The sequence below is a fragment of the Lingula anatina genome, chromosome 4 (assembly GCF_051362555.1).
Source record: "Lingula anatina isolate TDL-2025a chromosome 4, LinAna3.0, whole genome shotgun sequence".
NCBI classification, from domain to species: domain Eukaryota; kingdom Metazoa; phylum Brachiopoda; class Lingulata; order Lingulida; family Lingulidae; genus Lingula; species Lingula anatina.
In genome coordinates this window covers 1,758,020-1,776,433 of record NC_141770.1, presented here as the reverse complement: position 1 = coordinate 1,776,433, position 18,414 = coordinate 1,758,020, and the positions used below count along the sequence as shown (strand labels likewise).

General features: G+C 37.5%; 2 protein-coding genes across 2 annotated transcripts; both read left to right on the top strand.

Annotated features, from left to right (window-relative positions):
- The first annotated feature begins 142 nt into the window (after positions 1-142).
- LOC106180419 (derlin-1) lies at positions 143-3,753 on the top strand. The gene is made up of 8 exons (XM_013564400.3): positions 143-464; positions 699-810; positions 1,046-1,110; positions 1,343-1,369; positions 1,582-1,677; positions 1,923-1,975; positions 2,425-2,535; positions 2,787-3,753. Exons 1-8 carry the CDS (start codon positions 306-308, stop codon positions 2,917-2,919), a joined length of 756 nt encoding a protein of 251 aa, XP_013419854.1. The 5' UTR covers positions 143-305; the 3' UTR covers positions 2,920-3,753.
- Positions 3,754-6,990: 3,237 nt separating this feature from the next.
- LOC147762028 (uncharacterized) lies at positions 6,991-16,472 on the top strand. Its single transcript, XM_087011822.1, has 11 exons — positions 6,991-9,377; positions 9,532-9,583; positions 9,664-9,715; positions 9,795-9,846; positions 9,925-10,238; positions 10,448-11,162; positions 11,265-11,691; positions 11,770-12,815; positions 13,667-13,781; positions 14,097-14,181; positions 14,643-16,472. The coding sequence occupies exons 7-8, from the start codon at positions 11,650-11,652 to the stop codon at positions 12,226-12,228; spliced, it is 501 nt and encodes a 166-aa protein (XP_086867948.1). The 5' UTR covers positions 6,991-9,377; positions 9,532-9,583; positions 9,664-9,715; positions 9,795-9,846; positions 9,925-10,238; positions 10,448-11,162; positions 11,265-11,649; the 3' UTR covers positions 12,229-12,815; positions 13,667-13,781; positions 14,097-14,181; positions 14,643-16,472.
- Positions 16,473-18,414: the final 1,942 nt, after the last annotated feature.

Genomic DNA, 18,414 nt, shown 5'->3' with positions numbered 1-18,414 from the left:
ACAAGTATGATTTTAAGTAGCAGCAGTATAGTAACTGATTAGTTTTTCAATTTTTAAAATACAACTTCATAATGATTTTTGGTTATCAATTCATTCAACAAATGATTGTTTAATCCTTGTTTTATGAAAATCTAATATCTAGGTCGTATGAAAAAGAGGCTTCAGACACGTCAGGCTAATCGAAAGTCATCATTCAGTGTTACATCGTTTATTTTGCGAATTCATCAGACAAGGTAGCGGTATTATATCAGCAAAATAAGTGCAAGAAGTAGCGGAGACATTGGTGAACTGAACAGCCAGAAATAATGGCGTCAAATGACTTGGGAGACTGGTATAGGGGTATCCCCCAAATGACTCGGTACTGGTTTACTGGCTCAGTTGTTCTTCCTTTGCTGGGAAGATTCGGTGTTTTCTCTCCTATGACGATGATCTTGGATTACTATGCCGTATTTCATCATTTTCACGTAAGTAGCAATTCCAAATACCTGTTTTCCATCGTTTATATAATTTCCAGGTAAAGTATTCCATTCAGTTTCAAAGCAATTGTTTATTATTTGTCATTATTTATTATTTGTTACTTGACTTTGCTAAATTACTGCTTTTTTTAAAGCCCAGTTACAAATGGTCAGAATGATACTGTAATATATGCATGATGTTTTTTCCCCTTATTATATCATATTTTCAATAATATATTTCAGATTTGGAGGCCAGTGACGGCACTGTTTTACTTCCCTCTCTCACCTGCCACAGGATTCCAATATCTCATTCTACTCTACTTCTTATATTCCTATTCCACAAGACTTGAAACAGGTGATAAGTTTGTGTACGTTTATGAGTGTGTGTGTAAAAGTAGACATTTGATGCATTGCAACTATCAGAGTTGTGAGAAAATCATAAAAGTCGGTCACAAACTTTTAAAAATAAGCTAATAAAAAATTCTTGAAGATTTGCAATATACAATCATTTGCTTGTTAAGAAATGTCTTAAAATGTGATAAATGCCTTGTTTATGACTGAATTCACCAGTGATTTGTTGATCTTTACAGGTTTATTTGATGGAAAACCTGCAGATTATTTATTCCTGTTAGTTTTCAACTGGCTGTGCTTGGTGGTATCCTTTGAGTAAACTAGACTATTGTTTTGACCTTTACCCCCCCCCTCCCCCCCCCTCCCCCCCCCCTCCCCCCCCCCCTCCACACACACACACACACACACACACGAAACTGTGAATATTGACATTTGTTCACTGTCAGCACTCTATGATTTTTCATACTATACCATTCAATTTTAAATTATTTGATTTAGAATCTTAATGTTTTACATTCCTTGACTTTGCTCTACAGCTGATTGGTTTCATTATTGGATTACCAGTAAGTATTTATTTATTTATTTATTTATTTATTTATTTATTTATTTATTTATTACAGTAATACTAATGTATGGTAGAAGTTTTTTCAAAACTGTTCATTTTAAAAAGCCAGTCGTTCATTTCAGTAAAGAATTACTATCAAAATGTCAAATAAATACCAAAAAATACTCAATTCTTTCTTGTTTTAAATCATTTTGAAAAAATATTTTTCAGTTACTAATGGACCCCATGGTGATGAGTGTGCTCTACATCTGGTGTCAACTGAATAGAGATCAGATCGTCTCCTTCTGGTTTGGGACACAATTCAAGGTATGACGGGTGCTTTTTTCTAGCTCTTTCATGTCTTGTCGTCCGGCCATATGAGGTAAAAATATTACTCTTATTTTATGTTAATAAGCCGAGTCCCTTTTGAAAAAAAAATGGCAACAAATGAACAGTAGCCAATTAGAAAGGAAATATTTCTATATAAAACACCACTGGTTTTATAGTAGACATACAAATTTTGTTTTACTTTTATCTAAATAAAGTAAATTGATATGTATTTTTCATTTTAGGCTATGTACTTGCCATGGGTGCTACTAGCATTTAACATGATAATTCGTGGCGGGTAAGTGGCACTGAGTGATCTGAAGATGTGTTATTTCTCTACTTGCTGGTGACCATTCTGGGTGGATCCAGAGATATTTTTTTGACAGTCTTTCAAGTTATCTTTGTTGATCCATTCTCCATTTTTGACCATCATCCAACAGACAAAGTTAGATCGCTATCAATATAAACTTGAAACATCCGACCGTCTTCCAGGAGACCCAGAAGACAGCCTCAATCCCCCTACTATTGTTCAAATCAAAAGACATTTATTTCCTTAACACTTATAAAATCAACTGCAATGATAAATGCAGTGAAAATCTTTTTCTCTGCATTGACTGACTCTCCAAATGTTTTGATATTTACAAGTTTAATTGGAAAAAAAGCTTAGATTTTATAACCATCCAGTTTCAATGTTTTTATTGTCGAGTTTGATATTTTTGAGTTCATAACTTAGTTTTCTCTTTCCAGAGGTGTTCAGGACATCATAGGCATCATAGTGGGCCACCTGTACTTCTTCCTGATGTTCAAATATCCACAAGACTTTGGTGGCAGAAGATTTTTAAGCACACCAGAAATATTGTAAGTGTTACACATGAAAGCATTTGCCGTACTGTAAGCCCAGTTCAATATTAATGTACAAATCCACCATCCATGTCTTACAGTCATCGCTTATTATAACTTCTTATTTGTTTATTTTTTTATTTATATATTTATTTATTTATTTTTGTAGAAGCATGCATCATCATACAGATACATTTTTGTGTACTGTCTTAAGCATTCCTTCTTAAAACCCTTTATAAATCTTCATTAAGTCTATGTTTGTTTTTCAGCTATAAATGGTTTCCTAACCGCAGAGGGGGTGTGGCAGGATTTGGAATGGCCCCAGAAAGTCGGCGGAGAGATGATGGCGGAGCAGGAGGGGGTCGCCCCTGGGGGAGAGGTCAGCAATTAGGGGGAAACTGAGGCCAGACGTGAAATATACACCTTTCTTTTTGATATATTGAAGAGACAGACTGAAAAATTATCTCCTTTCTATTGTGAAGTGAAGTTTGCTGACAAAAAACAAAGAACAAAGATTAGAATATAAGGAACTGGCAACAGCATCAACAGAAACATTAAATCTCAAACATAAAGGATGTCAGGAAGCAGATTTCTTTCCTAACATTTTGTTTCAATATCTTTCCAAAAGGCAGCAGAACTGTGCATTTGTGCTGCATATGATATTTTACCCATAATGGATAATAATTTGCTGCAATTACTGCAGCTGCTGTCATTATTATTGGATGACCACAACCTGCTTGGATAAATATCTGAACATAAATCAAAATCACCATTTCATTGTGTGATAAAATAGAAGATGTGGTAACATCAGCAGGAAAAAAAACCTGCTTTCATTACTACCATGCCTAACCCCAAGAACGAAGTACAGTATCACATAAAATAAAGTAAAATTTCAGTAACATTTTTTAATAATGAAGTATTGAAAAGACTGCAAGTAAATTTTAAGATATACAAGTGAGCAGTTGACCACCGACACAAATTATATATATATATATGCACTGAAGTGTTTTGTGTCAGTGCTAGACTTCCTTAGGGAAATAATTTAATTTCCTTAAGTTTTGTGGAGTATGATTTGCCACACATTGCTAACGCTGAATGATAAATTTTGTGTGGCATTGGCGTTATTGTGGTATTGTCAAAACTTTGTCTTTGCATCCCATTTTATAAAATGTTGCAACAGATATAGATGTCATTGATCGAATTTTTTAAAACTCAATTAAATTAGTCTAATTCAAATTCTGCCCTGCATATTTTTTGTTGATTTATGAAGCACTGACAGGCCTAAGCGCAATTACAGTGTTCTGAAAGTTTTCTAGTTATTTTCATCTGCATGTTGGAAACCTAAAACACTGGATAAAGATGACAAAACTACGTCCATTTTGCATGTACAGACACAGATGTGTCTGTACATATAGCCGTCACCTGCGCCTGTCATCACTGTCGCCGTCGCTGTGCACTCGGCGATAACACGATAAGTGGAATATTTTACCGTTTTATGACACAGATGGGTTTGTCAAGGTTCTAGGAGACAAGGAGACAGATAGGTTATTGGGATGTCATATAATTGCTTCTGTAAGTAGATTGCTGATGTTTTTAAGCCAAGATTACATTTGCCACTTGCACTGTATAATCATATGCAAGGTTTTTGTGATAGAATCCAAATTTTTTTTGCTTGACAAAATTGTAGTGGCTATCGGGGCTGTGGATCTGTAAGAGTTGCACAGCCACCATATGCCTCTGCACAGACACCACATGAAAAGGGATTTACTGGCAGTACGCTAGCACTGAACAGACATTGTATGGCAAATGTAATCTGGGCTTTAGTTGTTTGTGGTAATACTGATATACTTATTTGTTAGATAAACCTCTTAACTACTTATTTATTTATTTATTTATTTATTGTCAAACAAATCTGATAAGTAATTTCTTTTATATAACCTATGTTGAATTGGTAAAAATCAGATCGAATTTTGATGTTTGTTGGTCAGCATCAGAACGTCTAAAAATTGAAAAAGAAACTTATAACAACATTGTAAACATAGGAAATCCATTTAATTTAAAAGACCATTAAAATCTGCCTCCTACTTATAAGATTTGATTTTCTGTATGATCAATTCTTATATATCTTTGAAAATTTAGATGCACTTACACTATCAAAGTAAAAGTAACCTTTTGTAGTAAGTTTTTAATAGACTGTCATTGGGACTTAATAGAAGCAAATTATTTCAGGTTGCTGGTGAATTAATCAATGAAGCAGTGTTAGCTATGGAGTATGGAGCGTCTTGTGAAGATGTTACTAGGGTCTGTCACACTCACCCTGTAAGTAACAGCTTTGTTTCGTGCATCTTGGAACCTGGAAATTATTATCAGCATGCATCTGGCAATCGCTCTGATCAAATACCACACACTTTAGGTCTGTGTGTTAAGCTTGAAGTACTACACCTCTTTAGCCTATCAAATCAACAGTAGGGGAAAAGGCAGAATCAAAATTCAACATATCTTGTTTTAGTCTCAACCATACAAAGGGAAATACAAAAGTAAAAGCAATAGGTGTACTTGAAGACTACCACATGTTAATACACGATCAGTCCTAGGTAGACAAGGTGTCCTGAAATGAACCATCTGAGTTTTGTCCTTATTTAGAGTCAACTGCCATTTATAACACCACTTGTGTACGACATCAAGCATTTACTGCAAGACCTTTTCATTCTTAGCTTAAAGCACAACTGCAAAAATCAACAGTAATGGAAAGGGCTGAGACATACTTATAATAAAATCATTTTTCCAGTGATCTGAAAAATTGGGTGTTTTCATGTTTCTTTAATTATGTACAAATAAATTCAGACAAACATTGGAATAACCATTCAAAGCTGAAGTTTTTGTACTATACAATTATATTATTAATATGTATTTTTCATTACAAGTAACAAGATAAGATTTCAAGTAGTACAAGTTTGCAATATTGCATCAGTAGTTTAATGCCTTAAATTTATTTCTATATGAAGTGATGTGGTGTCAATCTAATGGAACCTTGATATGCAGACAATTTAAAACCATTATAATTAATTTTTCAGACGGTTGCTGAAGCATTACGAGAGGCCAACCTAGCAGCTTACTGTGGGAAACCTATCAACTTTTAAACATACTTGGAATGTACTTTTAACCTCCAGTGAATGCTGCAGTGACTTTATATAAGAGATTGAAACAGCATAATGTGGGAGTTGTCAAAAAAAGTTTGGGATTCGGTGTAGCTTTGAGATGTGTGGAAGATTTGACACAGTTGAATAGTGATGTGGGATTACTTATAATCTGTCACTGCCTCAATAATATATGTTAAGATGCAAGGCAAAAGCAACACAAGAAGAGAGTACTGTGGAAACACATTAAGACTGGCTTTGTCTGATAAGCTCAAATAGTGTACATGTTTAACACAAAGATCCAGAATTGTGACATTCTTTCCCGTTTCTAATAAATGTTTAAAAAGGTGGAACATTCAAATAACTTGCATAAGAAAATGTTAATCTCCCTGTTCATCAGCTTTATATCTCAAGTTCTGCTAGTTCAAGTTCTTTGCATGATCAAACTGATCAGAGCGTCAGTTATTGGTTTCTGTAATGGTATTAGTTCACTAAAAGAATGTGAAATACACTCCTTAAGAGTTATAACACACTGCTAATGTATTTATATGTATTTCTTTTCTGGATTAAAGAGCTTTATTTATCATATCTCTTGTAAAAGAGTCAGAATCGCCATCAAATCGCTATTGGGATTGCTTATGTATCTCATCCATGTAAAAAATGGAAAAGAGCAGAGCTGGAAATATTCATGTGAGACCAAGTATAAAATTGTTTTAGTACTTTTGGAGTGGCATATATATATATATATATATATATATATATATATATATATATATATATATATATATATATTAAAAGGGTCGGAGTTCATCGCCCAAGTATGTACTACTAGATGGGTTAAGCCAAGCAGGGGCGGATCCTGGATTTTGTAGAGGGGTGTTGGTTTTTTTTTTAACCTCCCCCCCCCCCCCCAAAAAAAAATAATAATAATAATAATAAACATTTTAATGCGTGGACATAATATTTAAAGATAATTTAATATATCAATTTTAGAAAGTCATCAAGTAACATCACAAAACTGTAATGTAAGCCACATGACACTTGACTACGGTCATGTTGTTCGGTTTCAAAGATTTTGTATCAAGGCATAGGATAGGCTGACTTTTGTAACATAATACTTAAGCGTAGTTTTGTCTGTTTCTGAATAACTATCTAAAATCAAAATCGGGGAAGGATTTTAGGGAATGGTGTAAGGCACGTGAGTAAATTGTGGGTGCAGAACTACCTAAACATTGGCAGTGACGTTTTATTGTGAAACGTGCTTATACCGGGAGCGTCGAGTAGCGTGAAGGAGGGGGGGGGGGGGGGGGGGGGGGGTTTGCGAAATTCCTTTTTTAAAACCTATTGTGTCAGAAAGTGATAAACCAAGCTTTTGTGTAATAGTGAAAACATCTTACGATTCATGCCTTGCTAGTATGGAGTTTTTGTATTCAGGGAAAGAGGTTTTAAAAATAACAGCCCTTTAGGGAATATTCGCACGTTATTAATACTAACAAAAATTAAAACCTCCCGTAAGGGGTATTACGAGATGCACATATATTTTACTGACACATATTGTTCTTAACCTCAAGTATATTTTTTAAAATGCCTGGTAACTAAGGTTTTACAAATTACTTTCTATGAGAACGCAGTTTTGCCGTGTTTCGTCTAAAGCAATTGAGTGTGTCCTGCTTATCGATTAGCTTATCATGAATGTAATTGAAGATGTATATGGCTAAAATATTACAAAAACATCAAACAACTGGCTAAAGACGTCACGAATTTTTTTCAATTTTTAGAAGTCAGGTGACACTGTGGACGTAGCCGCAATCTATTTATTGCGCCATTTAAAATGAAGATAAACACAGACATTTTCTGAGACGTTAGACATCATACTCACTTCCTGATTTTGTGCTTTAGTAGAAATAACCTTGATCGATTGGATAATGTAAGATGGAGCTGCGAACTACAATAACGATGGTTTAAATTTTATGTTTTTTTATGTCAGAACAGATAAATCTAGTAATTATTTTTTGGCAGCGATTTAAGTAAATTCCACTTGGATAAACAATTCTTTCTCCCGTTTTAAATTCTTAAATGGACCTACACATTGAGAATCAGCGAGTGTTCTCGTGGAAGGCGAGACAAGTCCCGAGTTCGATTCTTATGTAGAGTCGAGTCAGAGACCACCTCACTGAGAAAACACACAAATTGAACTGTTGTATGCCCGGCCATGAAACACTGATAATGAGCAGTTGACCTATAAGCATGTTAACCCTAGTTTTCGGCAACTTTGGTTGTATGCTCTCCAGAGCGATGAGAAAGGATGCCAGTGAGCACTGAGACTAATAACATGTTAAAACGCATTTCTAGTGTAAAATCCAGCTATGGTTAAAAATAGATAAAGTAAAGTTTACGTACAAACGAGAAAAATTTCATTTTTTAAATTTTTATCTTATTATTCTTATTTATTATCTTTTTCTGTTTTTCTCTACTCAAGCCAGTGCCATAAGAGTACTGGTCACCTGAAGCCAAAAAGGAAGGCACCCGTTCTTAATTATTGCCTAAATCAATAGATGTTTTATATACAAAAATAAAATCATTCGTTTCTTCTGCCTTGTATAAGCTAATCAAGATTTTTCATATGACCCACTGCTGCTATTCTTTCTATTCGTAAAATCATAATAAATTATTTTCATTTCATTTCTTGATTACAAAATGTGTTTCAGAGAACTGAGGTGGATGTACATGTCCAGTCCAGCGTACTTTCAAATGACTCACTACAATTCGCTACAATCAGAACAACCATACTCCCTCAGGATGCCTCGAAAATGCAGTAATTCTACGCCCTATTACGTCATCCACATTTTGGATCAGTGCTCGAATACACGCGCACAATATAGTGGCCTGCTATGCGGGAAGTTCACAGCTTCCAGTATAACCGACATCGTGTCTTTCTTAATTTTGGGGAGAGGATATGTTGCTCAGAATTGTCATCTACTGTGTCTGTTACATTTCGAGGTCACTGCTTAGTACTCAATACTCTTACCATAAAATGAAATGATAAACAAAAAAATCTAAATAGAAAATAAAATTTATATGTCTTTAAGATAGTATAATCAAATTGGCGTATCGCTATCAAAGGCTATCCCCTATGAACAAGTTGACTAGTGGTAACAAACAGGAACGCCACCACGTGACTAAAGGTATAAAAGCGCGGAATTTTGAAAGTGCGTTCACTCAACTGCGGACAGATCTACAGCAACAGGAAGGACGTCGTGTGCTGCGTCCTGAATCAAGCACAAAGGACACGTGAGTCGACTCGCATTTCTCCGAATCTTTCCTCATCCTACGTCAACGCATCGCTCTTCGCCATATTGCACACGCAGACGTCTAAACGGTGGATTCGGCGTTTCTCTAAGCTGGCCAGCTACAACCTTCGCTTCTCCCCACGAGGAATCGTCGCTCAGGGATCTTCGCAGGATACTTCACCTTTTTGCTGTCGTGGGCTAGTCGTAGTGTCATTGCATTATTGCATGCTTTCCAGGTTTCTTTTTTATTACAGGTCCAGGAAGCAGACTGCAAACTGCTAGATAAGGTTAGAAAACTCATTAACTTTTTTTTCTTTCTGTTCACAGACTTCCAAGGCAGCGGGGCAGGGGGCAGCGTCCAGCGAGCACTGACATGGTCTGTCTACGAGGTGGCTGCCATAAGGTGCTTCAATGAGATGGAAACCCCTTAAAGGTAAGCCTAACTGCAGAGTACTGACATTAGTAGGAAAAGACATTAGTCCGTTTTTCGTTCTGTAAACAGAACTCGATTATGGCGATTCTTGAAGGTATATAATCTTTTTTGAGTTTGAGAAATGTAAAAAAATCTATTTTCTTTATATTTACAGAGCATAGAAGACGATGAGCGCCACCTGTGGGACTTCGACTACACTCCTTAAGGTATGTAATCTTTTTTTTTTTTTGGATGTGGAGTTTAAGAAATGAAAGAAATCTAATCTCGTTTTTATTACTGCTTACAGGACATAGAAGATGATGAGCGCCACCGGAGGGACTTCGACTACACTCCTTAAGGTATGTAATCTTTTTTCTTTTTGGAAGTGGAGGTAAAGAAATGAAAGAAATCTAATCTCGTTTTTATTTTTCTTTACAGGACATAGAAGATGATGAGCGGCACCTGTGGGACTTCGACTACACTCCATAAGGTATGTAATCTTTTTCTTTTTGGAAGTGGAGTTTAAGAAATGAAAGAAATCTAATTTCGTTTTTATTACTGCTTACAGGACATAGAAGATGATGAGCGCCACCTGTGGGACTTCGACTGCACTCCTTAAGGTATGTAATCTTTTTCTTTTTGGAAGTGGAGTTAAAGAAATGAAAGAAATCTAATCTCGTTTTTTATTTCTGCTTACAGGACATAGAAGATGATGAGCGCCAGCTGTGGGACTTCGACTGCACTCCTTAAGGTATGTAATCTTTTTCTTTTTGGAAGTGGAGTTAAAGAAATGAAAGAAATCTAATCTCGTTTTTTATTTCTGTTAACAGGACATAGAAGATGATGAGCGCCACCTGTGGGACTTCGACTGCACTCCTTAAGGTATGTGATCTTTTTCTTTTTGGAAGTGGAGTTAAAGAAATGAAAGAAATCTAATCTCGTTTTTTATTTCTGTTAACAGGACATAGAAGATGATGAGCGCCACCGGTGGGACTTCGACTTCACTCCTTAAGGTATGTAATCTTTTTCTTTTTGGAAGTGGAGTTTAAGAAATGGAAGAAATCTAATCTCCTTTTTATTTCTGTTTACAGAACACAACTGCAAGAAGAGGGCCCACATCTACACTTCAGCTACTACGACCAATCCTTGGTGCCAGCGAGTCCTGCCATGGTCTGTCTGCGAGGTGGCTGCACTAGGGAGCGTCCAGCGAGTCCTGCCATGGTCTATCTGCGAGGTGGCTGCACGGGGGAAGCTTCCAGCGAGTCCTGCCATGGTCCATCTACGAGGTGGCTTCACGGGGGAAGCGTCCAGCGAGTTCTGCCATGGTCCGTCTACGAGGTGGCTGCAATACGTCCAGCGAGTCCTGCCATGGTCTGTCTACGAGGTGACTGCGATGGGAAATCGTCCAGCGAGTCCTGCCATGGACTGTCTACGAGGTGACTGCAATTAACAGGAAATAGAAGATGAGCGCCACCTGTGGGACTTCGACTGCACTCCTTAATAAGGTATGTAATCTTTTTCTTTTTGGAAGTAGAGTTTAAGAATTGAAAGAAATCTAATCTCGTTTTTTATTTCTGTTAACAGGACATAGAAGATGATGAGCGCCACCGGTGGGACTTCGACTTCACTCCTTAAGGTATGTTCTCTTTTTCTTTTTGGAAGTGGAGTTTAAGAAATGAAAGAAATCTAATCTCGTTTTTATTTCTGTTTACAGAACACAACTGCAAGAAGAGGGCCCACATCTACACTTCAGCTACTACGACCAATCCTTGGTGCCAGCGAGTCCTGCCATGGTCTGTCTGCGAGGTGGCTGCACGGGGGAGCGTCCAGCGAGTCCTGCCATGGTCTGTCTGCGAGGTGGCTGCACGGGGGAGCGTCCAGCGAGTCCTGCCATGGTCTGTCTGCGAGGTGGCTGCACTGGGGAAGCGTCCAGCGAGTCGTGCCATGGTCTGTCTATAAGGTGGCTGCACAGGGGAAGCGTCCAGCGAGTCCTGCCATGGTCCATCTACGAGGTGGCTGCACTGGGGAAGCGTCCAGCGAGTCCTGCCATGGTCCATCTACGAGGTGGCTGCACTGGGGAAGCGTCCAGCGAGTCCTGCCATGGTCCGTCTACGAGGTGGCTGCACTGGGGAAGCGTCCAGCGAGTCCTGCCATGGTCCGTCTACGAGGTGGCTGCAATACGTCCAGCGAGTCCTGCCATGGTCTGTCTACGAGGTGACTGCGATGGGGAATCGTCCAGCGAGTCCTGCCATGGACTGTCTACGAGGTGACTGCAATTAACAGGAAATAGAAGATGAGCGCCACCTGTGGGACTTCGACTGCACTCCTTAATAAGGTATGGAATCTTTTTCTTTTTGGAAGTGGAGTTTAAGAAATGAAAGAAATCTAATCTCGTTTTTATTTCTGTTTACAGAACACAACTGCAAGAAGAGGGCCCACATCTATACTTAGCTACTACGACCAATCCTTGGTGCCAGCGAGTCCTGCCATGGTCTGTCTACGAGGTGGCTGCGCGGGGGAAGCGTCCAGCGAGTCCTGCCATGGTCTGTCTACGAGGTGGCTGCACGGGGGAAGCGTCCAGCGAGTCCTGCCATGGTCTGTCTACGAGGTGGCTGCACGGGGGAAGCGTCCAGCGAGTCCTGCCATGGTCTGTCTACGAGGTGGCTGCACGGGGGAAGCGTCCAGCGAGTCCTGCCATGGTCTGTCTACAAGGTGGCTGCACGGGGGAAGCGTCCAGCGAGTCCTGCCATGGTCTGTCTTCGAGGTGGCTGCACGGGAGAAACGTCCAGCGAGTCCTGCCATGGTCCGTCTACGAGGTGACTGCAATGGGGAATCGTCCAGCGAGTCCTGCCATGGTCCGTCTACGAGGTGACTGCAATGGGGAATCGTCCAGCGAGTCCTGCCATTGTCCGTCTACGAGGTGACTGCAATGGGGAATCGTCCAGCGAGTCCTGCCATTGTCCGTCTACGAGGTGGCTGCAATGGGGAATCGTCCAGCGAGCCCTGCCATGGTCCGTCTACGAGGTGACTGCAATGGGGAATCGTCCAGCGAGTCCTGCCATTGTCCGTCTACGAGGTGACTGCAATGGGGAATCGTCCAGCGAGTCCTGCCATTGTCCGTCTACGAGGTGACTGCAATGGGGAATCGTCCAGCGAGTCCTGCCATTGTCCGTCTACGAGGTGGCTGCAATGGGGAATCGTCCAGCGAGCCCTGCCATGGTCCGTCTACGAGGTGACTGCAATGGGGAATCGTCCAGCGAGCCCTGCCATGGTCCGTCTACGAGGTGACTGCAATGGGGAATCGTCCAGCGAGTCCTGCCATGGTCCGTCTACGAGGTGACTGCAATGGGGAATTGTCCAGCGAGTCCTGCCATGGTTTGTCTACGAGGTTGCTGCAATGGGGAAACGTCCAGCGAGTCCTGTCATATGGTGTTTCAATGAGATGGAAAATCCTGAAAGGTAACCCGTGTTATTGGGGAGAGCAATATACTAAAATGATTTACTTTTAGTTGTAGTCCGTGCCATAAACTTTTCACCTTACTGGCTGTTTGGACCGCCTTACTTTCCTAACTCTTTGTTTTGACCAAAAAATGATTTTTCCTGGAGTAAACAACTATGTTCCCATACTTACCAAGGGTTAATGAATCCATTTTTCATTCAAAGTTAGTCCGTTTTTTTAAAGTTTGTTTTTTTGTTAAAATCTCTTAAGAGATTATAACAGAGTACAGTCATCAATGGAAGTCACGTGATCTAAAGACAAGCTTAGATATCAGAATAATAGCTATAATTGCTGTTTTTGTGGTAAAACAATATATTATATTTCTATGAGCTGTTCACAATGCTTTTATTGTGAAAAAAAGATATCATACGAAGAGTTATTATCCCTTTAAATCTAGAAGTCTGAATCTGGATTTACTGGTCCAAATACAAATTTGAATAGGAATGGACTGTATTGCATTAATATTTGTATTAACAAGACCTTGTCATTTAAAATTGTGATTTAACAGTTAATTAAATAAATTAAATCAAACCTGAAGCTCTTTTGAAAACTTGTAGAAAAATCTATCAACCACGTTACTAAATTGACACATTCTAGAAATGTACTGGTTTAAACAATTTTGCTGGGCGCAGACACTTAAGTGGTTTTTTGATACCTTGGAAAAATAAAGCCCTTGGCCACATTAATTTAACAGCTTATATTCACAAGGCAATGTATCTTAACTTTGACCACATTCCTGGGATTGGGTGATACGGGTGGGGGTGAGAAAAGTAAAGAGGGAACTTATACCTTATTCATTTTTATTTTGTAGTTAAGGCAGATACATGTAGCATTTGCGAGTTCCTGCCCTGATGACGGTCCATTTTAAGAAGGTTAAAATGGACCAAACTGTATCATATGGTATTTCAAGATTTACAGCCTTCAAGGTAAGTTATTGGACAGAATAAGGGTAAACAATGAACTAAATTAACTACTTGAATATTACAAATGTTTTATCTATGTATATTAACTAAATGGGCATTTTGTGAAAAGTGATGAAATTGATTTAAATTAAAGAAATTGTTTGGAAACTGTCGTCTACTCACTAATTGTTGCTTGTTCTCTATTTACAATTAACTCTAAGAAATTCATAGTGCACAATATTTAGAGGTCAAAAGCTCTTTTAATTTGTCGCAAATTTGGAAATGCCTTATCACTCATACAATCTATTTTGACATGCCATCGGCCTACTTTTATTTCAGATCTTTATCAGTCTTGGCTTGCCGCAGGGGCGTTGTTACTGGTCCAGAATACCAATTGCACCCCAGTGATATGGTTGTAGTACAAGTGAGTATCAATATTAATTTCTTTTTATATTGTGCGGATCGTTAGGCGTTTACCCGGTCTGTATGCCTTCCTTTATACCTCTTGTTCTCCAGTCACTTTCTTTTGGTAGAATCTTGGCACTCTCCCAATCGATGTTTTTTCGTGGTCCGTTACGTGAATTGTTTCTTAATTAAGCCTACGATTAAAAATGTATCCTTCTTAACTCGAAGAATAATCTTAGAGCAGTGTCTGTATATAGAGATTTGGCAAAAGCGAACATCACATTCCTAAACATAGCATCCCTTAACTTGTATGTACTGATAGCCAAGTGTCTAAATTAGTTACTAAATAATTCAATCATATATTTCCTTAAGAAAAGGCAGAAAAGTAGAATGGACAACCAACAATTTTAACATGTAACATTTCAAGGCGAAATAAATCATTACTTTTTAAGAAATTGAACACATTACATTCATTTGTAGGCTACGAAAAGAGATTTCCAGAAATGATGCCCGAAGACAAACATCTTCAACCATAGACCAAATATCCAAGATGTGAAACACTTCACAGCGATAGCAAGGAGCCCTGTAACCACTTTTCATTGATGATTGGACGTCCTAGCAGTCTTGGTTTTGAAGGATACAACTTGTTCTGCTAACAAATATAGAGAATGTGCAATGGAAATGGAGAGCAATATGCTGAGTATAATAGGAATGCAATCTAATAATGGACTCAAGGCTTTTGGATTATAAAAATATTTGGGTTTCAAGGGTCACAAACTTTTGTCGAGTGTAATTGTACAAAGTTTTGTTTTTCACTTGTGTAAGTGACGTTTTATTACAATGGCTGAAGGTCTGAATGATCATTCTTAATTCCATGCATTCCAATTGAATAGGATGAGGCTTGGTTATGTATAAAATGTGTTAAGTCTACCTCTTCAGATATAATAATAATAATAATCATGTTAATGATTTTAATTGAATATCCAGTTGCTGTTTACATTCTAAGTGCAGAAAGATTTTTGCTCACAAAAACATTCGCATTTCCACCACTTATGGTCGTCTGTGTTTTGTTTCAATCTTAGTGCAGTAGTCTTTTCTGAAATTTGTGCTTTTGATGATGCGGAGTTGTCAGTAAGGCATTTGAGAAGGTCTTAACCTGCACACTAACCTTGCTAATAAACCCTCACATCTTTGATAAATCTGACTTCATGTAAACGCTTTTACATGAAGAGATTTTACATTGATAGCCTGTGCAAAATCTGCAATGAAATATTTTACATGTGAAAATATTTCATTATTTTTTGCACAGTCTGCTCTACTTGAGAGATGCCATCATCTCTCAAGATAGAGATCACATTACTAACATTCAGATTTTCTCAAGTGTTATACTTGACAAATAAATCCACTTCATCATATATGAACCTTTTCTCCGGATCAACCAAATTCAAATTGAAACTTACATGGACGGTCAAACAGTGATGTGAGATGCGAAATAATTCGAAGCAAGCTTGCTTTATTCTCAGCTTGTATCATATAGGTAGTGGCGATTTCAGGGCAAAATGAAAATTTAGAAATTTTATAGTTTTAGGTATTTTATCCAGAGTTATGTCTTAGTTTAGTTTAAATCATTGAGATACCCGAGTTATAGTTATATTACTTGAATCTGTTTATTGTCTGTTTATGTTATCGTTAGAAATTTCAGGACTGAGCGACTTTATTTATGGCTTTGCCCCCCTGGATAAAGTTTAAACTAGTTTCGTGTTAAGTCTCTAGTAAATGTCTCGGGTTGGCTTCAGGGCAACTTTCTGTATGAAATATTTAGGTAAATATGTTTATCTTGTATAGTTTATATAGAGAATAGTTTGTAGTCACGAAAGTTAATTCAGTCGTGCCATGCTGTCTAAAACGGGACGATATTCTTGAGCTTGTAAGGCGCTGTAAAAACTGTTATCCGGGCGTGGGCACTTTCTCGGCATTCCCCAAGAAGGGTTTAGACGGGTTTTTCCCCCACGGGCTGAGAGCATCTGGTACCAAACTCTGACCATCAAAATTTGGCTTCAGTGCCTCTTTCTGTATGAATTACTTTGGTAAATTTGTTTATCTTGTACATTGATGGGCTATTTGCGTTTCGTTGTGAGATGATAAAGACGGGAATGGAAAGTATAAACTTTCAGTAAAACTACCGTTTTTTAATTCATTGCATTTACATATAGTAATTCATTAATGATAACTTGCAAATCCTATTGGAATTGAATGTAACTGTTCATCATTGAACTTGATTGTTGAATAAAAATTATATTCTAAACTTGATTTACTCTTTTGTAATTACTTTCATGCCGATTTCTTCCATAAAACCAGACGATGTTAAGTAAATAAATACATTTTTGTTGCGCAACGTTTCAATTTGGGAATAACTCAATACCACAATACCAAGACTTTCATGAGTTGGAATAGAGCACCTAGAATTAACAGTTCCGTGCCGTCATTTTGGTCTAAATATTTTTTGGTATGGAGTTACTCACAGGAGTAGTCAAACTAACTAAAACGCAGGTTGAGTTCGAAAATCAGCATAATCGGGCCTTTATTTTAGAAGTTATGCTGTTTTTTCATATTTCCTCAGATTCAATTCTTAGGCATGTTAATAGTCTTATTATTTAACTAATAAGATACATAAAAGTGTTTGTTTGATATTCCCTGCTTCTTTACAACATTGTTAATTGACTATGTAAATACGATGATAAACTTGTTATCGTGTATTGTGTAATAAAGTGTCAAAAATGGAAATAAACTCATATCATTGCAGTTTGTCAGATTCAATTATCCACTATGTTCAGAATCTCAGAATGGAGGAAGTTGGACATTTAACACTGTTCTTTTGATATTTCCCCATCTCATCAATTTTCTTAGTTGGTCATATAAAAATGGCAACAAACTGTTTACTTTGTTTTATGTTAAAAATGGAAATAAACCCATTTCAGAACAGTGCTGTCTTGTTTACATTTTGGCATTTTTAAGATGTGACTTTGAAGTTCCATGAGCCTGCAGACCTTTGCTAGTCACATTTTCTGAATATCCATGATACTAATATTTTATGATTAAAAATTGATGGTCATTATGCTGTTAAACATTATGTAATATTGCATCAAAATTTGAAGAAACCCCTATTTTGGGCACTGCTCCCATGATGACCATTTAAGAAAAACCATGTCACTTACTGTTTTCAAACTTACAGGAAAGAAACATAGGGCTAAAATACAGCTTCAGTAGGCAATGCAGCCTGTTTGGTAATTTTTTTCTGGCAGTTAAGCAGTTTTTTTTTTGTGAAAATTTAATTTGTCACTTATTGGAATTTTCAAGGCGTGACTTTCAAGTTCCATGATCCTGAAGACCTTTGCTTGTCACGTTTTCTGAATGTCCATGTTACTAATATTCTATTATTAAAAATTGATGGTCATTATGCTGTTAAGCATTATGTATATGTATTTTGCGGGAATTCACGAGAACAGTTCTGGAGAGTTTGCGGCAAATTTGCAAAAATGATTTTTATGTACAGACACAGATGTGTCTGTACATATTGCCATCACCTGCGTCTGTCGTCGCCGTCGCCGATGCCGATGCCGTCGCCGTGCACTTTTCTTGTAAACACGATAAGTGGAGGGCAGTTTTACTTTTTGTCTTAATATTTACAGAGCTGATGAATATTCATAAAACGCAGGTCAAGTTCGAAAATCAGCATGATCGGGCCATTATTGTAGAAGTTATGCTGTTTTTTCACTTTTCAGCATATATGCAACCCTGTAAACACATTTTAAGGAAAACCATTAGACCTTTTGTCATGAAACTCACAGAAGTAATCAATCTTATTAAAACGCAGGTCAAGTTCGAAAATTGGCAAGATCGGGCCACTATTTTAGTAGTTATGCTTTTTTTCATTTTTCAGCATATATGCAACATTGTAAACACAATATAAGAAAAACAGATAGGCCAATTGTCATTAAACTCACAGGAGTGGTCATTCCTGCTAAAATGCAGGTTGAGTTAAAAAATCAGCATAATTGGACCATTAAAGAAATGCCATTTTTTCACATTTCCTCAGATTTAATTCTTAGGCATGTTAACAGTTTCATTATTTAAAGGGGTAATAACTCTTCGTATGAGATCTATATTTCACAATAAAAACCTTGTGAATAACTCATAGAAATAGAATATATTCTGTTTTACCACCAAAACATCAGTTATAGCTATTATTCTT